This window comes from Cygnus olor, chromosome 16 (genome assembly GCF_009769625.2).
Source record: "Cygnus olor isolate bCygOlo1 chromosome 16, bCygOlo1.pri.v2, whole genome shotgun sequence".
Taxonomy (NCBI): Eukaryota; Metazoa; Chordata; class Aves; order Anseriformes; family Anatidae; genus Cygnus; species Cygnus olor.
Window position 1 is genome coordinate 9,223,831 of NC_049184.1, and position 19,681 is coordinate 9,243,511.

Sequence of the window (19,681 nt, forward strand, 5' to 3'; positions counted from 1 at the left end):
GTTAAAACTTCAGAGGGCTAATTTGGCATCAGGAAAGATGAGCGTGGAGTGACCAGTCTCAATGCAGCATTTAAGGAGTTAAACACGTTTGACTTGCAAGAACAGAATTCTGTTTAATTCTCCACCCACCATTTTCCAAATTTACCCATGAAGAAACACAGCACAGTAGTTCAGAAGGTTTCAACAGGCTATTTAGGAGTTGCTCGCAAGGTTCTAACACACCACTTTGTCCAGCTGCCAGCTACAGGCCCGAGCCGTTCCAAGAACAATATGTCCCATGCAGAACACACGCGGCCACACCAGCTCCAGCAGCCCTTCCTCCGGGGATGCCATCTAAAGAGCTTTGGTTCTATGAAATATGCTGGCTCTATTTCAGATATTAAATGGGCAACAGAAGCACAAGGCAAGGGATCGAAGAAGCAAAAAGCAGAATATACATTGCTAAACAAAATTTCATTAACAAGGTACTTGATGCTATCAAAGAAAAATAAATTATTTCCACAAACGTACAAACCCTGCTGAGGTGCATGCTGTTTAGGAGGAAGGGCTCTTTTTGCTAGACACTATAGCAAACAGCTATTATTAGCAGCAGATACCACCTGGAACAGTTGCAGAGGTGACAGTCACCATGACTGACAGCACTAGAAATGCATCTCCTGCTACTGCCGCACTGCTCAGATGTGGCAGCTATTGCAAACCATGCAGAGCTTCAAGCACAACGCCATCCAAAAATCCCTGCAGGCTTGCAGAACACAAACGGGCCATGTAGTGACCCATGGCACAAGGAGCCCCTACTCCAGAATTCCCAGGCCAAGACTGCTGCTCCACAGACAGACCTGGACTTTGATAGATACTGTGATCCATCCTGTGCTTTCATAGGAATACTACTGTAAGAAGGAATACAGGCTCAGGCCTTCAGCATAAAAATCAAGCAGTGATAGTGCAAAGTCCTACAATACCACGTTTTCTAAGCCACAGCCAAATAACCACAAAAACCTCTGCACTGTGTAATATGCTGTGCAAAGTCCCAAAGGCAAATAATAATGAAAGAAAACTCTAGAAATAACAGAAGAAAGTCAACTTTAGAAGTTAACAGTTCCTGTGTAAATGCTCAATTCATTGCTTTGGGGAGCCAAATTTGGGGGTAATAAACACCTTAAATACTTATACTGTAGCTTTAGTTCAGTCATTAGAAAAACATATCAAAAGAATATATTCCTGCCAGCACTTTTGTTTGTATGAATCATGGCTCAGTGAAACATTTCAGGCATATAATTTATCTTTTCTTTGGCTTACATAGTAAATGCTTCATGAATTCATGAATTCTGTCCTTGTTTTAATTATGCTGTCTTCTGAATGTAGTTTTGTAGACCACAAAAATAAAGAGTGGTTCACCAAACACAGAATGTTTGTGCAGCTCGAGCTACAACTGTGGAGTCTCTCTCTTACTTACCAGCAATGTTATTTGTTATGTGCTGGCACTCAATTCAGGGAAACTTTCCTTTAGCTTTTACAGATACTATAAGCCATAATCCACCAAAAAAAAAAAAGACAGTTGGCAGCAATATCTGGATTTTTAGTATGATTATTTGGTAACTGTTTGAAGTTACTACAGTAACAGCAATTAAATTAGATTTGGTCATTCCTCCATCCTACATGAGAATGAACAACTTTAGAGGAAACAGAAGGCAACTGTGCTGCAAGGCAGAGCCACAGCCTTTGTTTTAGGAACAGAGTTAAGATTTGGCAACATGTCAGAAGTGTTTTGCTGCTCTATCTTTCCCAGAAAAGGTCCTTATCAACTCTCCCCCATCCCCAACACATATTCCTTTGTATATTTGAGGAATGAAAGACAAAACTTATAGACAGAAAACTTTAGGATAAGGTTAAAATTTAACTCTATGTTGTTATATAGTTTTGTGACTCATTTACACTAACTTAAACCCTGATTTTGTGAGCTCTCAAACATTTCCAATGCTCCAGCTTTAAGCATGCATGTGAAAGATGTACAGGCACTTTTGTTAAGTGTGACACCTGTGCTCAAGCAGGCACCAGGCATAAAAAAGCTGCTGTATGTGCTAAGATCGTGCAAATACTTACACATATCAAACACCCCACAGCTGATTAGTGCTTGGGATTTCCTACTATCCCCATTAGAAGTTCAGCATATGAATAAGATGAAGAACAGAACAGAATTCAAAATGAATCAAATTTAGATGTTATTGATATAAAAATTTGGGTCTGAACAAACAGTGCTTCTAATATTTGTCTGGACTAGCAAAAAGAGTTTTGATTTTCTTGTTCTGCCCCATCCCTTGACAGACACTTATTACAAACACTTGCTTGAACTTTTCAAACATCACTATTTGCTACCAGCAGATGTTTAGCTCAGACTTCTGATTAAAGTTAGTTTAGATTGTTATTTCATTAGAGAAAGTTTCATGCTGTAGTACTTCCGGAGCATGAACCATGACATTTCACAGTCTGTAGTTCACAATCACAGCAAAATTGGAAATTATGAATTTTACATTTGGTTATAAAAGTAACTATTCTTGTGAGCCACAGGCAAAATTTATTCTTTTTTTTTTTTATTAGTTAGTAATATCTGTGGGGAATTTATAAAGCTGAAAAACTTTAGTTTATAGCTGCAAATAGATGTGGCAGTAACGCACTGAATAGGTTACTCATTCTGAATTATTGACCCAGTTCTGTTTCTGTAGTGAAACACTCGGTATTCTGCTAGGTTGAGGCTATAGATTCTTTAAAGGCACATATATAGCAGAGACACTGGTGATGGGTGCCTCCTTTGAAATGCAGGGGTCAAAAGCGTAACGTTTAAGTCTTACAAACTAATTTGCAAAAATACTGCAATAAGTTTATACAACTAGCAAAATCTTCAATTTTGAGGTGACAAAATAGGAACAACAAAATAGAAATTGAAGAGACCTTTGGGGATAACCTGCAGCATTGTCAGTACAAGCAGTGAGCTCACCTCAAATGTTCAACACTATTAAAAGCATTAGTGATTATGCAGCAAATGTTGTTTAAAAGCCTGAACTAAGCTAATAAAAACAATTCTCATTAGAATGGCACTTACACACACATTCTGATAGGGAGGCCATGAAACTATTTCTTTCCTCCTGTTCCTGATATTGGACAGGGCTTGAGCTAGATCACCAGGTAGTTTGGCTGACACTATTCCAGTGAGACTAGTAAGAGTTATGCCACTTATTCACAATCCAGGGGATGAACATTTTCAGTGGTTGCTGAAAATGAATCCTCCAGTGCATTTACTGATATTAGACTCTACAGGAGGTATAAAAATCTTATCCTACTGTCCTTAAAAAATAGATTTTTGTTTTGGGTATGCATCTGGGCTGAAGCGAAACTTTACTATAGTCAAGGAACTATACCAGTGACAGATCTGACAATTGAGATGTTACACTCCTCTATTCTAGTAACATAGGACTACTGTGGACTTGGATTAGTTCTGACCAGTTGGTTTTGATGACGATAGAATAAATAAGGAAGAAGTTGAATAAAATCTCTCCTCTATTACTACCTGCCATTCTGCTTTAGACAAAATGCTAGCGTTAGGGCTACAAAGTGGCTACTACTAAAAGCAGCAACAAATTTCCATGGTGCTTAACAAGCCACACTGAATTCATGCCTATTTTCAGCTCCTTTCTTTGACTAGCAAGCTCTCTCAGATAGGTTATTCTATATTGCATTCTCCTCCTGTAAAAATCAGTTCTAAAGACTGCATTTGTTTGACTAAGTCACAATGAGCACAAAAATTGTTACTGTATATTATTCCTTTTGCTGGTATGTGCGGGATGCAACAAGCAGCTATTGTTCAAGAAGAGTGACCATCTTACACTAATTTATTTAAACCATCCAGTATCAAACTCCAAGCTCATCAAGCACAAGAAACAATTTTGCTTTCAGGTAATTTTGCCTTCGTTTGTAGCTGGCGGCTGTTCACTATTAAGACTATTGGAGCATGAACACAGCTACCTTGTCTACACCTTTCACAGCAATGCAAAAGAACTGAAACCCTCAGCCAGGTGCCAGCACTGAGTCATGGAGCAGGCATCAGAGCTGCTATTGCTCTGCCATGGGTTCTTCTCCCAGCCACCCCTCCAGGGGTTACCTACAATAATTTTAAGAGCAACACCAATTCACTCATTGAGCCACCACAGCATCGGCTTGTCCTGCGCTACAATTATTATTCCTAGGAGGTGTCATTAAGTGGGACATGGAAATTCCTATCCCAGCACTTGCCTTCCCCGGTGGGATGCCATTTGAAGTTCTCTGTGATCCGGCGGCTTCCTGCACAGCACTGCACCCGTCAGGAGCGTCTGAAGCCTTCGTTTCCTTCTGGGTGGGAGTCTGCTCTTGGCTCCTTTCCTTCCCCTTCTCCAGTTTGAAGATCTTGTCAAAAAAGTTTACTTGTTTTGGCTTCGGTGCGGCTGCAGCCTCTCCCTCAGGTGTCCCAGGTGCCGCTAGGCCGCTGTGGTGAGGCACTGGTGCTGACTGGGCCTGGGCCAGGATTTTATGGGCGCCAGGCTCTGGCGCAGCTGCCGCGGGCAAGGCCACGCTGTCACTCAGTGCTTTGTTCACGTCGGGCGCCTCCGAGCTGAGATCAAGCTTCGCCGATCCAACTGATGAGTCTGACGCTGGGTCTTCAGTACGCCCTGGTACAGACCATGAAAACGCGAAGACAGAGCGGGATTTAGCAGATGGCAAGGCCCTGCTGGCAGTGCTCCCAGCAGCCTCCCCACCCGCAGTGCCAGCGCTCTGCTCCTTTGTCTTCGGGGAAGAAGCGGCCGCATTATCCCGCGCAACACTTGCCTTCGCATCAACTGCAAACAAGCATAAAACAGCAATTATCCCACACAGCAAAGTTATATGGGTTGTACAATTAACTGCGGTCACTTCGCTCCTTAATAAACTAAATAGTTCAGAACGTGGAGCCCCAGGGAGGACCACACACAGTGTGGCTTGTTTCAGGACCCCGTTGTTTTCCTGCACTTAACACGAGCTGCAGCTCATCAATTGGACCTGCCCATCTGATTTTCCTTCCTCTGTCATTCCTCATTGATGCTGGCGTAAATTGTGTTCTACGCAGCCCCTGCTCAGCTGTGTCAGGTCGTGGCTGAGGTTTTGGAGCACTCAACCTGGCAGGTGTGCTAGAAGAAAAAAAAATCAGCCCTGATGCCTTCAGCATTTTAACCAAGTGGACTGGGTGATTTCATTTCATCTGAGAATATGTTACTTTCCAATTAAAGACATTATATGTGAAAGCATCAATAAAACTTAAGACAGTTTTACATTAATATTACACTATCCTTTGTCAAAGCTAGACATAAATAAAGACTAGAGACAGAGAGGACTGATTTTGTTTCCTGGATTGCCAAATTCCCCAAGGCCTGTGCAGTCACAACATATTTCATTCATTTTTCCAACGCTGTTGCCTTGCTGCCTACTCTCTATAGTGCAGTTTCTACTTTTTTCCTCTATTTTCTCTAAGTTAGTTTAAGCCTGATTTGAATAGTTACAAATCACATCTGAGCAAGGCCTTTTGTCCTTTTGTTTTTGACTTTTTTCACCCACAAGCAATATGGCTCTATCACATTTCTCTCCTAAACAAACAAAAAAATCTCACAAGTAATTCCTGCTTGTGGCCTCACATAGCCATTACACTTTAGATTTAAAAAGTCTTTCATCTTAGAAGTATATTTTATGATTTATATTACAATGGCACTTTGGCAAGACAGTTGAGGTAAATATTCCTAATACTGTATGTGCAGATGGGAACAGTAGGTTCTTGCTTTATAGAAGACAAAGGGAGGACAAAAAATGAGAAAAAAATCCCTTATATCTGCTTTGTGTATGGGAAGCCAAATCAGACAGCTTATGTGGTATGAAACCCCTGAAAACAAGAATCTTGTACAGAGGTCAATCTTACATTTTGAGCTTCTATCCTCTGCTTTGGCTGGAATATGTATCTGTTTTCCCTGTCATTAACCACCACATATTTCACGCATAAATTTAGGTCTACTTAATTATAGCTGTGCTAAACTGTCAGTCTCAAACTGACTTGCTAAATTTCAATTTAAAAATTGTTGGTTTCAGTGTAAAATAGAAAATCATTTCAAATAATTGTAATTGTCTTTAGTCAATATTATGCCATTTGCAGTTTACTGTAACGGAAATGAAACGCTAGTTGCCAATAAAACTTGACTAAAATGCTTGTCTTCCACAGTACACACTTTCAGCATTGTTTCATTTCTAAAATTCCTTTTCAAGATAAGGAAAACTGAACAGATTAATTACAGCTTCTAAAACTACTAGTTAGCTTCTCACAGCAGAATTACACTAACATTCTGATCCTCCCCACCAAGGATTTTGCATAACAGACAGCAGCAGGCACAGTACAACATATGTCCTTATCCATTTCATGCTCTCCTCCTGTGGCTGTGCTCAGGGCTCCTGGCCACATCTTTGTGCAGAACAAGAGCAGAGCCCACATCCACAAGCACTGCCCAGTTCCCATCAGCAAGCATCCAGGGACTGGAAGTCCCTGCTGGATTCCTTGGTCACAGCCCAGGGTTTGTCCCACCTATCAGGAGGTGGGGGCTTCCAAAAAAAAAAAAAAAAAAAGGAGAAGAAAGAAGATGTACTGTGTGCTGGCATGCCAGCATTTATGTCAAGTGAATTTACTGAAATACTCTCCAGCAGCAGGAGCAACAGCTGACAAAGCAAGGCCTGCTGCTGCAAGATTCATTACTGAAGCCGGCACTTCACCAGCCACCAGGAGGGCTGCCTCTCAGCTTCTCTGCTTCCAACATTTTAAGCCCGACATTTGCTTTCTTATTGTTTTTTGTGCATATGCAAGCATGCAGAGGGGCCAAAGCACCTCAGTACATCATGTTCTGTCCAGGTAAATACATTTTCATTTCTTTGTGCACTCTAATAGAGAAAATTTCTTTCCCTGGATTCTTTGTTACTATTCATGTAAGAAAATGACTCATGCTGGCAAGACTCCTTTGCCACTAATATTCTTCTACAATATTCCATGAACACCTATTTCAACATAACGACATGCAAAGAAAAGGTACAAATAATTAGCTATTTTACCACCACCGTATCTGTCAGTGCCACTAGGCGTCAGTTATAGTTTCCTAAGCCTCATGTACTACTATGAAAAAATAACTGAAGCACTGACTTCTAATTATAGTTGGAAACTTGGGAAGGAAGTAAAGAAGCAAGCCCTTCCCCAGCTAAAGTAGAAAAAAACATCCACTGGAAAATAATTGTAATAAATGCTGAACTTCTGTTTTATGTAATAGATTAAAAATGAAGTACAGAAAAACTGTCTTTAGTATAAAAATAGACATATAAGCTCATCATTAAGAAAACCAACTAAACAAAAAGTAGCTCATGAACCTATCAAACTCCTTTTATCTCTAATTATCATGGAAGGAATGAAAGACCTGGAAAATATCACTGGCATGAGCTCTGCAGCATGTCTTTTGTGTCAAAACAGTTCAAACAGTTTCAGGGAAAGTCTGCTCAGACACCAGGCAAGGCAGATCCTACCACCAGAGAGGAGACATTCATGTGGTGGGCTGAACAGAAGGATTTGACTCATGCCATATTCTCAGCAAACTGTGGAGGAGAAAGTTTTTGAAATCACATTGTTTGGATGAAAATGTTGCAGTTTTGACAACGTTTTTCAACCCCTCAACACTTCCATTTCAGCCTCTTTTCATTTCCACAAAGGGTTTCATTTTTAACCAAGTTTTTACTATTGCCTGTAAATGCACAGTGTCCACAAGATTTGGGAACATCTTCACAGACGCCTCTTTCCAACTGATTTCTCCCAATTAGCTGATTGAAGCTTAACCCACCTCTTAGCAAGGTCACTGGCACTTGAACTCAAATCCTGACTGCTTGTTCCTCTCAGTTGTTTCTATTCTAGAGCACTTTAAACCTCTGTACCCCCCCCAGGAGGCTCCCACTATCCCATTTATCTGTCAGAGCCTTGATAATAAAAGCACACCATTTGTTGCATTCATTCATATATAGACAGCCATAAGCCAGACTTGAAAGTATTTTTTTTTTTTAAACAGAAGTACCATTCTTTTCCAAATTACTCTGCAAGAGGCAGAGTTAGGAATAAAAGCAAAGTCTCCAATATTCTAGGCTAGTTCTGCAAGTGGATCAAAGCTGTTCACTCTGAATAAGATTAATAACAGCTCTGAAACTAAAATCAACACACAATTTGCAGCACTGCTGTGAGATTACATTTCGTACCACTACTACACAGGCATTTTGCTGTCAAGTGTTTATCAACAGATAACCACACTACAGGTTTATCCTTCTTTCCCTTTACTTCAGCAAGATATGTAAAAAAAAAAAAAGCAGCACTTAAGCTGCAAAGTCCAACTTGAGTAAGAACACCCTGGAGGTAAGGATATTTTTCTGAAATTTGCTAGATTTGACATATAATTTTTTGATCAAAAAGCTGTGCAGCAACTCATTTTTAGCTGCTGAATGAGGTAGAGCTTTCATTGCCAAGGTCCTCACATAGATGTCTCTTGCTGTGGAATTACTACTGTTGTGTAGAACATGCCATAAACTAAATGCTATGAGAAGATGTTTTCTGCTATTGTTGCTTTGGACAACAGAAAAAAAAACCATCTAGTGTTTGCATGGGAGACATTTCCACCCCCCCCCCCCCCCCCCAAAAAAAAAAAAAAACACCAAAAAACCACTGTTGTGATGAGACTACATGAATTTTCAGAAGCATTAGAGTTCCAAATATAAGACTTTCCCCCCCTTTCTTAAAAGGAAAAATACATTAATATTCTTTTGCAATCTTTCTTGTCCCATGTAAATAATGTTGACAACATATATGCCCTAAGAAAAATAATTTCACAAAGTTAAATAACATTGACATTTATCTAACAGATTTACTGATATTAACAAATATGGAGAAAAAGAAACTAGCAATGAGAATTGCAATGATCATTCTTTAATAAATAAATAAAATGTATCGCATTTCACACTGCATAGGTGGACAAATATTGCAATAAGCTCGCTTGAGTTAGATACAGTCTGGTAAAAAAAGTAATTGCTGAAACCAATTTATCCTCTGGACATAAGTTGCATCTAACTGAACTTTTCTTCCCTGTGCAACCTTTCTGTTCACGAGCATTATTAAGCAGGTCATTTAAGGACCTACATGTTAACTACCACCCAAATACAGACTTTTTGCCCCATTTTGTCCTCCTGTTACATTTCTACTCTGTGCAGTGCAAGTCCCAGAGATAAGCTGCTGCTAGTTCTGTCCTTCTTTCCTTCGCCTGTCCACCAAGCACTTTTATTAGTATTCAAAAAGGCCAGCACAAAACATTAAGAAGTCAGGATCAAATTTGCTATCCGTTTGCTCACAAAGGAAGATGTAAAGAAGTAGCAGTAAGGGCACCACTCCTGCTTCAATGGCTTTACAGGAAGAGAAGGTGGATGATAGCACTGTGCAACGTCTGCAGCCCTGGTAATCAGAAGCAGGAAAGGCAAGCAATGGAAAGAATCCCTGAGCCCACACATCTGTCAGCATGTTTGAGCAGAAGCAGCAGAGAACCAGTCACCAATCTGCTCACCCAGATGTGAAGCAGATGGTTACAGGGCCCTTCCAAATAACCTTACTTCCCCTAGTCATATTAAGTTAGTTCTCTGCATTATTTTTTTTTCCCATTATATTAGCAGATATAGATTTCATAGACTCATTTATCAACAATGCTATTTAACACAGAGCACATGGTCTGATCACTAGCAATCACAAAAATGCAAGCTAACAAGACAAAGGCCACAAACACACATCTATTAATGAAATCCTTGCTTCACTTGCCTTTTGCAGCTCTGTTGTCTTCTCTAGAAATGCTCACTTTATGGATATAAAATAGATCGCTACTTTTTTTTTTTTTTAAATAGAATTATCAACTACATTTTCTATAAGAATAAATTCTATTTTCAAGAAACACTCACACTTCTTTATCACCAACACCTTGATTAAATTATAGAAACTAGTGCAATTTCAGTGCTATCTACATAGTTAATGACTTAACTGCTGCTTAAACATTAATAAAATTAAAATATGAGTAATAGTATCATAGGCCAGCCAATTTTTTCAACTTGCTACATAAAACAGTTTAATAATTACATTAATTAGGTAATCCATTTAAGTAAAACATACTTCATTTTATGTATTTTAAAAAAACAAACCACCACACACTTACTTCCTAAGACTTCAGACAGTGTAAATCATCTGGTTTTTATTTACTGCCCAGAACCCTGCTAGCTTGCATGATCAGAAACACAACTACAGGCTTTTATTTTTTAGTGGACAACCATTTGAACTGATTTCTTATAGCTAGATGACATCAAGAAATTAGCCACAGAGTTGAGATTCTGAACTGTAATCAATACCATCTACATATCCCCATACCTATCTTGGTTATTTCTCTTATTTTTTTTTGTTTAAAGATGTAACAGACTGATAAGTTTCTCTTAGCAACAAATAATAGAATATTTTCTCTCCCTACAGAGATTGGAGGGAATAGTTGGCCTTCATTATATTCTGAGAACAGAAATAAATCCAATACGAGGAAAACATTGACAAAATTAACTTGGCTGGATCTCCAGTGTTGTAAAATGTAGCAACGCTGCTACAAATGAGCACTGCTGAACGCTGGTCAAGAAGGGTCCAAAGCCAACAAGAGGTAGTAGGAGAAATTAATGAGGTGCTGAAAGACAAGGAGAGAGACACACACATCTGTGGCTGAGAGCAATTGCCCGCGAATATGTGGAGACAACTTCTTAAGATTGTTTGCAGCCCAATTTTTAGTGGTCAGGCCATATACTTCACACCAGACTTTCAAAAAGGATGTGAACATTTAAAGCAGGTCTCAGCTGCTGACAGGCACCTCTCCCTGGGGAGCCCAAGGTTCAGCTTTGCCATCACTTGAAAGTCTGGTTGGTGTCCTGTTATGAAATAGGACCATGAAATAGGTCTGAAGTGGGATGCACTAACTCAGCAGTGATGTACCCACACCCCCGCAGAAGTACCTGATATCTCTGTCCTTTTGTTCTTTGCAATGTATAAAAAAGTACTGTGGAAGAGCCAAGCCATGCCAGATACCATTCTTCTTCCAGACTAACACCCCCAGTTTACACACAAGGGCATATCAACATGATTTTGTTAATGTACGGATAAAGAGAAAACTCCACCCTTATGCTCCAGTTACCCAGGTACTTGCTGAATAACACCCAAAACATCCTATAACAGTAGAGAGGTGGTCATGGTTACAACATTAGTCTTTTATAACACGGTTTGAATAAACTTCTAGTAAATAAGACTAACCTCTGGCAGTATTTTCAGCTGTACTACATTCTCAGCTTTCACTTACCTAGCTCTCTAAACTACTGTGCCATAGCTCAATTCTAGAAAATTTAGGGTGACACAGTTAAGTTTTATTTATGAAGATACCACTGCAGATTAGACAGACATGCCCCTCTCTCTCCAAGGTGTACTACCTCTAAAATGAGAGCAAAGTAGACTTCTGTGTATGCTTCTCTGACTGAGAATGGGCTTGGCAAAGGAAAGCATCCTGACCAAGAGCACAGACATTTGCCTCCTGGAAGTTACTCCTCCACAGAAGCTGGGAAATGTTTTAAAGTTTAACATATTTACTTTCTAGCCTGCATAGATCTACATTCTTAGACGCATTCAGTAACTTTTTGTTTGTTTTTTGATAATCTCCTACATCCCCTCCAGACTATCAGTTTCCACACTAGCAGATATTTCAGTCTGGCATCTGAGCACAATGACCTCACTTGGTAACTCCCTGCTAGCATCAGGAATGCCACGAAATTATTTAAAGACAACTCGTTCTCCCTCAGAAACATGCACTTCTGCCTCCTTCCATCCTGCAGAACAGCTTCCCATCGTGTCCCCCACAAACACAGAGCCCCGCTAACAAGTCAGCTCATCCTTGCATTAGTGTCATTGACACGTTATGCCCCAGTTTGTGCTCTGAGACTCCTCAGAGACTTCTTAGAGGCACAGTTTCCTCCAGAACTCCAGCAGAATCAGTTTATCACAGGACACCCTGGAAGAGACCGGTGTCAAACCGTGCCTGTCCTCTCATACCTCATGCTAACCGAATTCTATGGTCTAATAAACCCTTTGGGGGACCAAAAGCAGAACCAAGCTCCTAGAATAATTAAACAGGTTCCAGAGGACTTAGAATTAATTTCCTATTTCATTTTTTTAAGTATTTTAACTCTCAAGCTTCTGAGCAGCTGCATATGTTGATTCATAGGTAAGAATCAAAATATGAGCTCATCCTTTGATATGAGACTGTATATCATCATTTATTGTTGCTCTAGCATAAACTTCTCTCTCTCTGTCTGGTGGCAAAAGAGACATAAACGCTACCCAGTACATACCTCCACCATTCGTTGCAGGAGGATGAGTCTGAACAAATACAGCAGATCCATTTTTGACACTGGTAGGAGATTCAGGTAGAGCCTGAAATACCAAATAAAATGGTTCTTAGGATTAGATACACCGGGGCATCTGAAAGGTATTGGCTTCTCAATAAGTTGTAGTCAAGGAAGATGAGAATGGGCAGCTCTTGATTACCTGATAACTTATTACTGGGCATGCATTGTCTTCTTTAACTTCCTCTGGGACACTCACTGTGTTGCCCATAGCTCCTGTGAGATGGGAGAAAAAAAAATGTACCTTCTTTCTCATTAATAGATTTACTACCTAACAAAAATTAAGAGACAGCCAAAGGTGACAGACTTTGATAGCCTGCTAAATTCCTTGTAAGCCCCACCTGCTTTCCCCAAAGCACCTGCCCTTATCATCAGTCTGCACCCATCAGAAGTATTCAAACCAGATTACACACAGGGGTCACAGCTGCTCACTGCAAATAGCACAGATTAATGAATTCTTCTTTCTTGAGGAAAACTAGATACCATCACTCCAGTATCATTTGTTAGGACTCAGTAGATAGGAAAGACATGTGGAGTTAGTAGCAAAATAAAATGACAAAGACCAAATAATATGAATGAATTACAGCAGCTTTGTGGGGTTTCACTTTATTTTTTCTTTTTTAATTTGAGAAAAAGATGAACAGAAAGGAGGCAGCATGCAAAGAAATCACACACGTTCACATGTTAGTTCTGAAAATCTGGCCCTGTGTGGCAGGCTATTCTGTATAACAAATCCTACAGAGAAACTATCCCTTTGAATGCGGCTGTGAAAGTATGGGGCAGCTCTAGGCAGCTTCACGGGTCAGTTGCAGCTCACAGATGCACTGAGTGATGTTTTCCCAGCTATCTGGAGCTGCAGCGAGACAGAGGCAACACAAACCAACCACCACTGACTTCATCTGTGGTCCTGGATGCATTTTTCAAGCACGCTGCATCTTGTGTTGCCACAACATTAACATCACTGCTACCCAAACTGGGCAGTTTAAAATAGCTTTCTCATGTTCACACCTACTGGAGTCACATCTCTGACTGCAACAAAAGCATAATTAACATCAAGTCATTAGATAATTCAACGTTTATTTAAACTGTTCTTATTTCTTTAAAGTGTGTTTAAGGAGCAGTATATTTGATTCATTTTTAGATTTTTTTTCAATTCAATCTTTCCTACATAGAAGTATACATTCAACTGTGTTGTCTTTTTCCCCTTATGTATATTTATGTGCCCTGTGTACTGTAAATTCTTTGGGACCAAACAGACTCCCTGCAACATGGTTGAAGGCTGAGGGTGGAGGAAGGCTCCTGTTGACTTTGGCTCAGGATATATATACATATGGAGCATTTAAAACTGCACAAGCAAACAATAAGGGGAGATGCTTCTGAGCCACACCTTAAAAGAGGAAGGTCTCCAGAGAGAGGAAGGCTGAGGGCTGCAGCATTATCCTGCTGGATTTCCTGCACGGGCACCACGGGTGCCAAGTGCTCCTCTGCTCCTTGCTGCTGTGCTGTGTGCCTGTATGGACCAGTGAAGCTGCAGAGGTGTGGAAGAGCATTTTCCTTAGCGCTTTGACTAAACAGCCTTTGACTATTAGAGAAAAGGAGGAAAAGAGCAGTTTTGCGAAATCACCTTCATTAGAATTTGAATCTTGGAAATGGGGGAAACCTCTCATTTCAGCCTCCAGTTACTGTCTAGAGTTCCAGCTGGTTATGTTTTTTTTGGTAACCTCAATCTACAAACTTTTGCTTGACAGGGGTAGTTCAGATCTGGTTTCTATTTTATGCTGCGTCCTAGGTGACATGAAATCCAAGCTGGGCCTCTCTTCCAAGCATGGTTTTTGTTCTTTGAGTGCCCAGTGCGGAGCTGGACACTGAACGGCCCCGCTGATGCTGAAACACAAATGGCAGCCACATGCTGCTGAGAAGCGCTGCAGAAATAGTGGCTGTAGCTCTGAGCCTTGATTTCAGACTGCCGAGTTGTTTTACAGGGATTTTATCTTCTCAGCTGATATTTCCACTATAAATCAGAACTTCTGATTTATTGTGGAAAAGAGCCAACATCTCCCCGTGGATGTACAATGGCCTCTTGTCCTTGCTATGTAGTTCTGTCTCCTAGCAACATTAAGTATTATCCTATCAGAAGGGAAGAAAACAAGATTCAAATCCTGCTGCTTAGTCTCAATGGTAAATTTAGTATCTAGTTGAATCTGGAGGATTTACTTTTGTTTTCCATTCACAAGGCCTCCTGGTTTATGCCAGGAGACAACTTAAGCAGAGAGTGGAACATTTGCAGGTTACGTGCTTCCTTTTTCACATGTGCTGTGAAATAAGCATATATCTGAGGGGAGTGGAGAAGCAAATTCCTATTTTTTCTTATTTATTTCTACAATGATTTGTAGCTCGATTCTCAGTTACTCTAGTTTCCTGTTGATGCAGCTCTACTCACGTCAAGTAAGTTATCTTTAACTGATACAGAGCAGAGATCACAGGCTCCGATTTCTGGCATATTTTGTCCTAGAAAAAAATTACCAATTTTCTACAGTCAAGTTTATAATTCTGACTGAAATAAAACATGCACAAAGGCCACATGGAATTTTAAAAGATTTTCACTTTACCAGAAGCTGGAAAAATCTTGGAGGCTATTTTTGATAAAAGACCAGGACTAACTTCCTACATAACCATCTCAGAATATGTCCCCAGAACACCGAATGCAGCGCTCCATCAAGCATGTATATTATAATTCTTCAGACTTTTACCTTCTTGCAGCAGTAGTCGATTATTGCATTGCATTGGTTTTTGTATGGTGTAAGTAGTTGCCTTTTTATCATGCTCTGAGGCAAAAAGTGGATACAGAAAAAAGTGACAAGTCTGTGGCCATTTCTATGCATACAGAACACACTGTCCTGGCCCAGATCCTCCAGTAAAATTAGTAAAATGTATATGCATGCATGCTTCTGCCTTATTTTAAAGAAAAAAGTGAAAGGTCACTGCCACCTATAGACAAAACTGAGTATTGGCAGAAATGATAACAAATACAGAATGGTATCAAACTGGCAGAGATTCAAGATGCCAAGCAAGCAATGTCACAGCTATTCATTTCTGCTATAGCATCTAGGAATTGCTGCTGCAGAGACTACTGCTTCTGACTGCATGCATATGTGGCTCCAGATTTGCAAAAAAAAAAAAGAGCTCTGCTCAAAAAAAATAAATGGTTACATTTTTCCCAAAGTGCTCATGCCTCTAGTTTATACAAATAAATCATTTTTCTCTCATTTGAAACATCTTCTCAGGTCTGCTTGAAGCTAAAATTATTAAATGTGGAGCCACGAGGATTTAGGAAAAAATAAGCGGCTCCCAGTGCCAACAAAAGTTATATACACAACATCGGTCTTCAGGAGCTCTCAAGATCTGGCCACGTACCTGTTTCTAGTGGGCAGAACTAGACATTGTCAACTGCTGGGAACCTGTGTCCTGCTGTGAGTCTGTCCTGGTAAACTAGCTCGGTACCAGACAAACCCAGGACAGAGTCCTACACTGTCGCTTGGGTGCTGACTCGGTCTGTCTGCTGGGTATTCTTGGTATGTCTCAGATATTAATCATGGTCATTTATGAGTGGTGCAACCACCAGGCAACCCTGTCTGTGCTTTTTGTCCTACATGTGATAAATACAAAGCTGGTCTCTGTAGTAAGCCGTGAGAATGGAGCAAACCCTCACCAGACCTGAGAGGTGTTGCTGGCAAGATGTCTATTTTATTCACACAGGACAAGGCAATTCTCAGGGATTGAGAGGGGAAAAGAGAGGACCCTGATGCAAGAACATATATATATACATATTTTCCAAAATGAAAAGAAACCCTTAGAAATGAAGAGGAACCAGAGTAAGCACATTCTCATCCTTGGGCTTCCTTTCTAGATACAGACTTTCTGATTAGGTTTCAAGGATTTTATCCTCGTGGGGGGCTTACTCAGACCCACTGGAATGCAGCCTGACTGGTTTAAAAAGGAACATTTGCTACCAGCCTCCGGGTCAGACACAGCTCAGAAACAGTTCCTGTCCCAAATTATGCTTCACTGCTTCGTTGTAATGAAGAAGGGAATCCAAAAGAGAAATAGGGTTTTTATCATTATTTTTGTGTTACATGAACTGTAGCATGCCCCGAGCATGAGCTCAAGACTCGGCAAAATTTGTCTTTTTCTCTCACTTTCGGAAGCATTATTTTGGTCTTTGCAATGCGGTAAAACTTTTGAAAACTAAGAGAGAAAATTACAACAAAATCTACTGTGTACTCTGTCTAAAGCCAGATAAGCCTGACCTTTTTAATGTATTGACCAACCCACAATATTACGATTGCCTGTGTCGCAGTGTTTATTAATATAAGTACATACAGATTCAATTAATTTCACACCAGAACTTGCCATATGTTATACTTAAATGTCAGAAAATAAAAAGATCAACTGTGCCTAGTTCACTTTGTATATAATTTCATTATAGATACATCCACTCTGTAAGCATTGGAGAAAGACCTAAATAAATTTGTGTATGTTCTAGGGGCAGTGTAAGGACCTAGAGGCATCAGTTCATGCAAAAAGGTGTCCCAGGGCAAGGACTGGATCCTCAGCTCCCCAGTACATCCCTCTCCTAAATCCTGCCTCTTGGAGAACAGGTGAACATGGGGACGTGTCAGCCAGTGGCCAGCTAGAGGAGCGGATCCTGCTCTGATTCATGCAGAGCCAAGGAAGGACTAATAACAGGACAGGGTTTTAGAAAGTCTCCTTACCTTCCCTCTGTGCAGCTCTCAGTTGCTTTGTTGCAGGCAAAGATAACTTGGACAGGTATTGGGTGTGATGACACCAGTGGACAAAGGCATCTGAGGATTGTCGGTGGCTAAGGCAAAGAAATGGACAGACAATAGACAACAAAGAAGTGACAGGAGAAGGAAGGACTGAGATGACTCACCCAAAGCAAACAAGAAACACCCAAGAACAATCTGAGCAGCAACCAGGCAGCTGGCCGTGCATTCAGGACATGCAAAATTACAGTCCTTGAGGCTTTACAGGCAGTTTTTAACACAATTATTTCAGCCAGTCTGCATTGTAGTCAAATGGGAAAAGCAAAATTGTTCAAACATTCACACCCCAGGCTTTCAGGGTGGGAACAGTCCTGACCTGGCTGGTAGAAATGCTGTCAGAAAGCAGATCTTTTTTGTCTTCTGTCCTTTTGTAGGAAATGCCAGTACACAGAGAGGGAAAACTTATCCCACATACATTAAAGCCCAAACAAAATGAGCCGAGCACTTGTAGGAGCACCTAGAACCATTTAGCGTGAGAGCATATGCAGGGCTTAAGCATGGGACAGAAGTGAAAAAGGAAGAGAAGCGAAGCCAAGAAAAGCCCAGAGAAGAGCAGCAGCAGCAGCATGAGTTACCTCGGGGTGGGTGGCCGGGAACCAGTCCCCCAGGAGCCGGAGCTGCCCAGGGCCTGGTGCTGCTGGTGGCTCTGCCTCTGCTCCGGCACTGCTCACACACTGGGTGCAAACACACGGAGGGTGGAGTTGTCCACCTTCCCGGCCCTTCACAAAATATGTTCTGCTCTTGAGCCTTCTGGCTACCCAAACCTGTTCAAATGCGTATTTACAATTACGGCTCTGGGGGCAGCCCAGTGCGGTCACTGTGTTGGACGTGGTGGCTTTGTGCTGAGCACCTGAAAACTCCTTCCAAACACGGGTGTTTCCCACAGCGGCAGAAAAAACAAAGTGCATTTATTGACATGGCTGTTTGCTCTACTCAAAGTGGATCTTAATATCCCTCCATAACATGCAAACGGACCAAGTGTTTGTATCTGAAACCTGTCGTCAGGATTTACTATGCCCTCACGTGAGTCATGAAGCCCACGCTCAGACCGGGGTGCCTGCAGCAGGAACAGGATTGTGTTCTCTGCTTTCATACCACCTCACACAAAATAAAATTTGGTTTCATGAACTGGGGTTCCCAGAGACTCTCATAACACAAGCAACAAAAAGATCCTTTATTTGATAGCTTGAGAAAGCAACAGCAAAGAGTCTGCAGCAGGGCTTGAGGGAGCTCACACCTCCCCAGTGCAGCGGGTGGCCGTGGCCGTGCTGGTAACGCTGGCAGGATGTGAAGATACTAAAAGCATAATGGCAAATTCTCCTTAATTATTAATGAAATATCCCGAGGCCAGGGGTTCCCAGAAATTCTCTTTAGGCTTCCTTTCATCGCAGCCTGCTGTACGTAGATCACTTGACTGTCAGCTTCAAGTGTTCAAACGTATTAATCAGCTTGTTTCAGGTTGTGCATTGTCTGCACTGTGTGTGTCTCAGGATTCAACTACATTAGAACACTAGTGCAATCCCCTCAATCTTTTCCCCTGTTGACTTGCTCATATCATCTAGATGGCACTTTTATTTCTCTGTGGTGCTTTGTTTTTGAATATAATTCTGTTATTAGGCACGATAAAGAATCAGAAGCAGATCTGTAACAAGGGTGATGTGCTGGTTGTGAACGGTGTCAGCTGTTTCAGAAGATGATGAAGAAACAATATGCATGAAACCAGAGCTTCTGATTACTACCAGCTCAGCAGTGCATGGGAAGTTGGATGAATGTTCTGATTCTCTTATGTCTTCAAGCATTAGGTCAAGCATCTTTGTCATTTTTTTGTCATTTTTTTCTCCTTATTTTATCACTTAGATATTTCAAATCTTTGTCTACAAGCTCAGAAGATGCCCAAGTTCAGTCTTATAATCCTGTCCATCCTGTCTCTGGATGATAAACGTGGTGGTAGCCAGAAAACTTATCTGCAGGCTAAGGCACAAAACATGAACCTGATTGCAAAACAAGTCATCTGTTCAGTGTCTCTGGACTAGCTTCCACTCATTTTTTAAAATTATTATTATTATTTTATTTCTTGGTCTTTCTCGTTGTGTTTAATTATTATTGTTATGAAATAATTTTGAGATGCAAGATATAAATATTTCATTCCAGGAATACTTCATTCCCTAAAAAATGTCATTAAGATTAATTAATTCTTGGAGTATATTTTGCTTTCCCATGTGTTCATCAAAGGCAGACCAGAGGTGCCCATGGTAAAGCACTGC

The 19,681-nt window shown here is 40.8% G+C and overlaps 1 protein-coding gene across 6 annotated transcripts in view; it reads right to left on the minus strand.

The window, feature by feature from the left end:
• The window catches only part of BCAS1 (brain enriched myelin associated protein 1), a 48,104-nt gene extending 30,626 nt beyond the window's left edge, over window positions 1–17,478 (minus strand). For 3 of the 6 annotated variants that reach the window (XM_040575858.1, XM_040575855.1, XM_040575853.1), the window contains exons 1-4: window positions 17,346–17,478; window positions 12,716–12,789; window positions 12,520–12,601; window positions 4,285–4,865 (exon numbers count right to left, since the gene is read on the minus strand). In XM_040575858.1, coding sequence (XP_040431792.1) covers window positions 4,285–4,865; window positions 12,520–12,601; window positions 12,716–12,784 — 732 coding nt within the window. In that variant the 5' untranslated portion in view covers window positions 12,785–12,789; window positions 17,346–17,478. Of the gene's footprint in view, window positions 1–4,284; window positions 4,866–12,519; window positions 12,602–12,715; window positions 12,790–13,960; window positions 14,099–15,987; window positions 16,086–17,345 lie in introns of those variants that run through there. The other 3 variants (XM_040575856.1, XM_040575854.1, XM_040575857.1) reach the window with 3 other exon arrangements.
• Window positions 17,479–19,681: the final 2,203 nt, after the last annotated feature.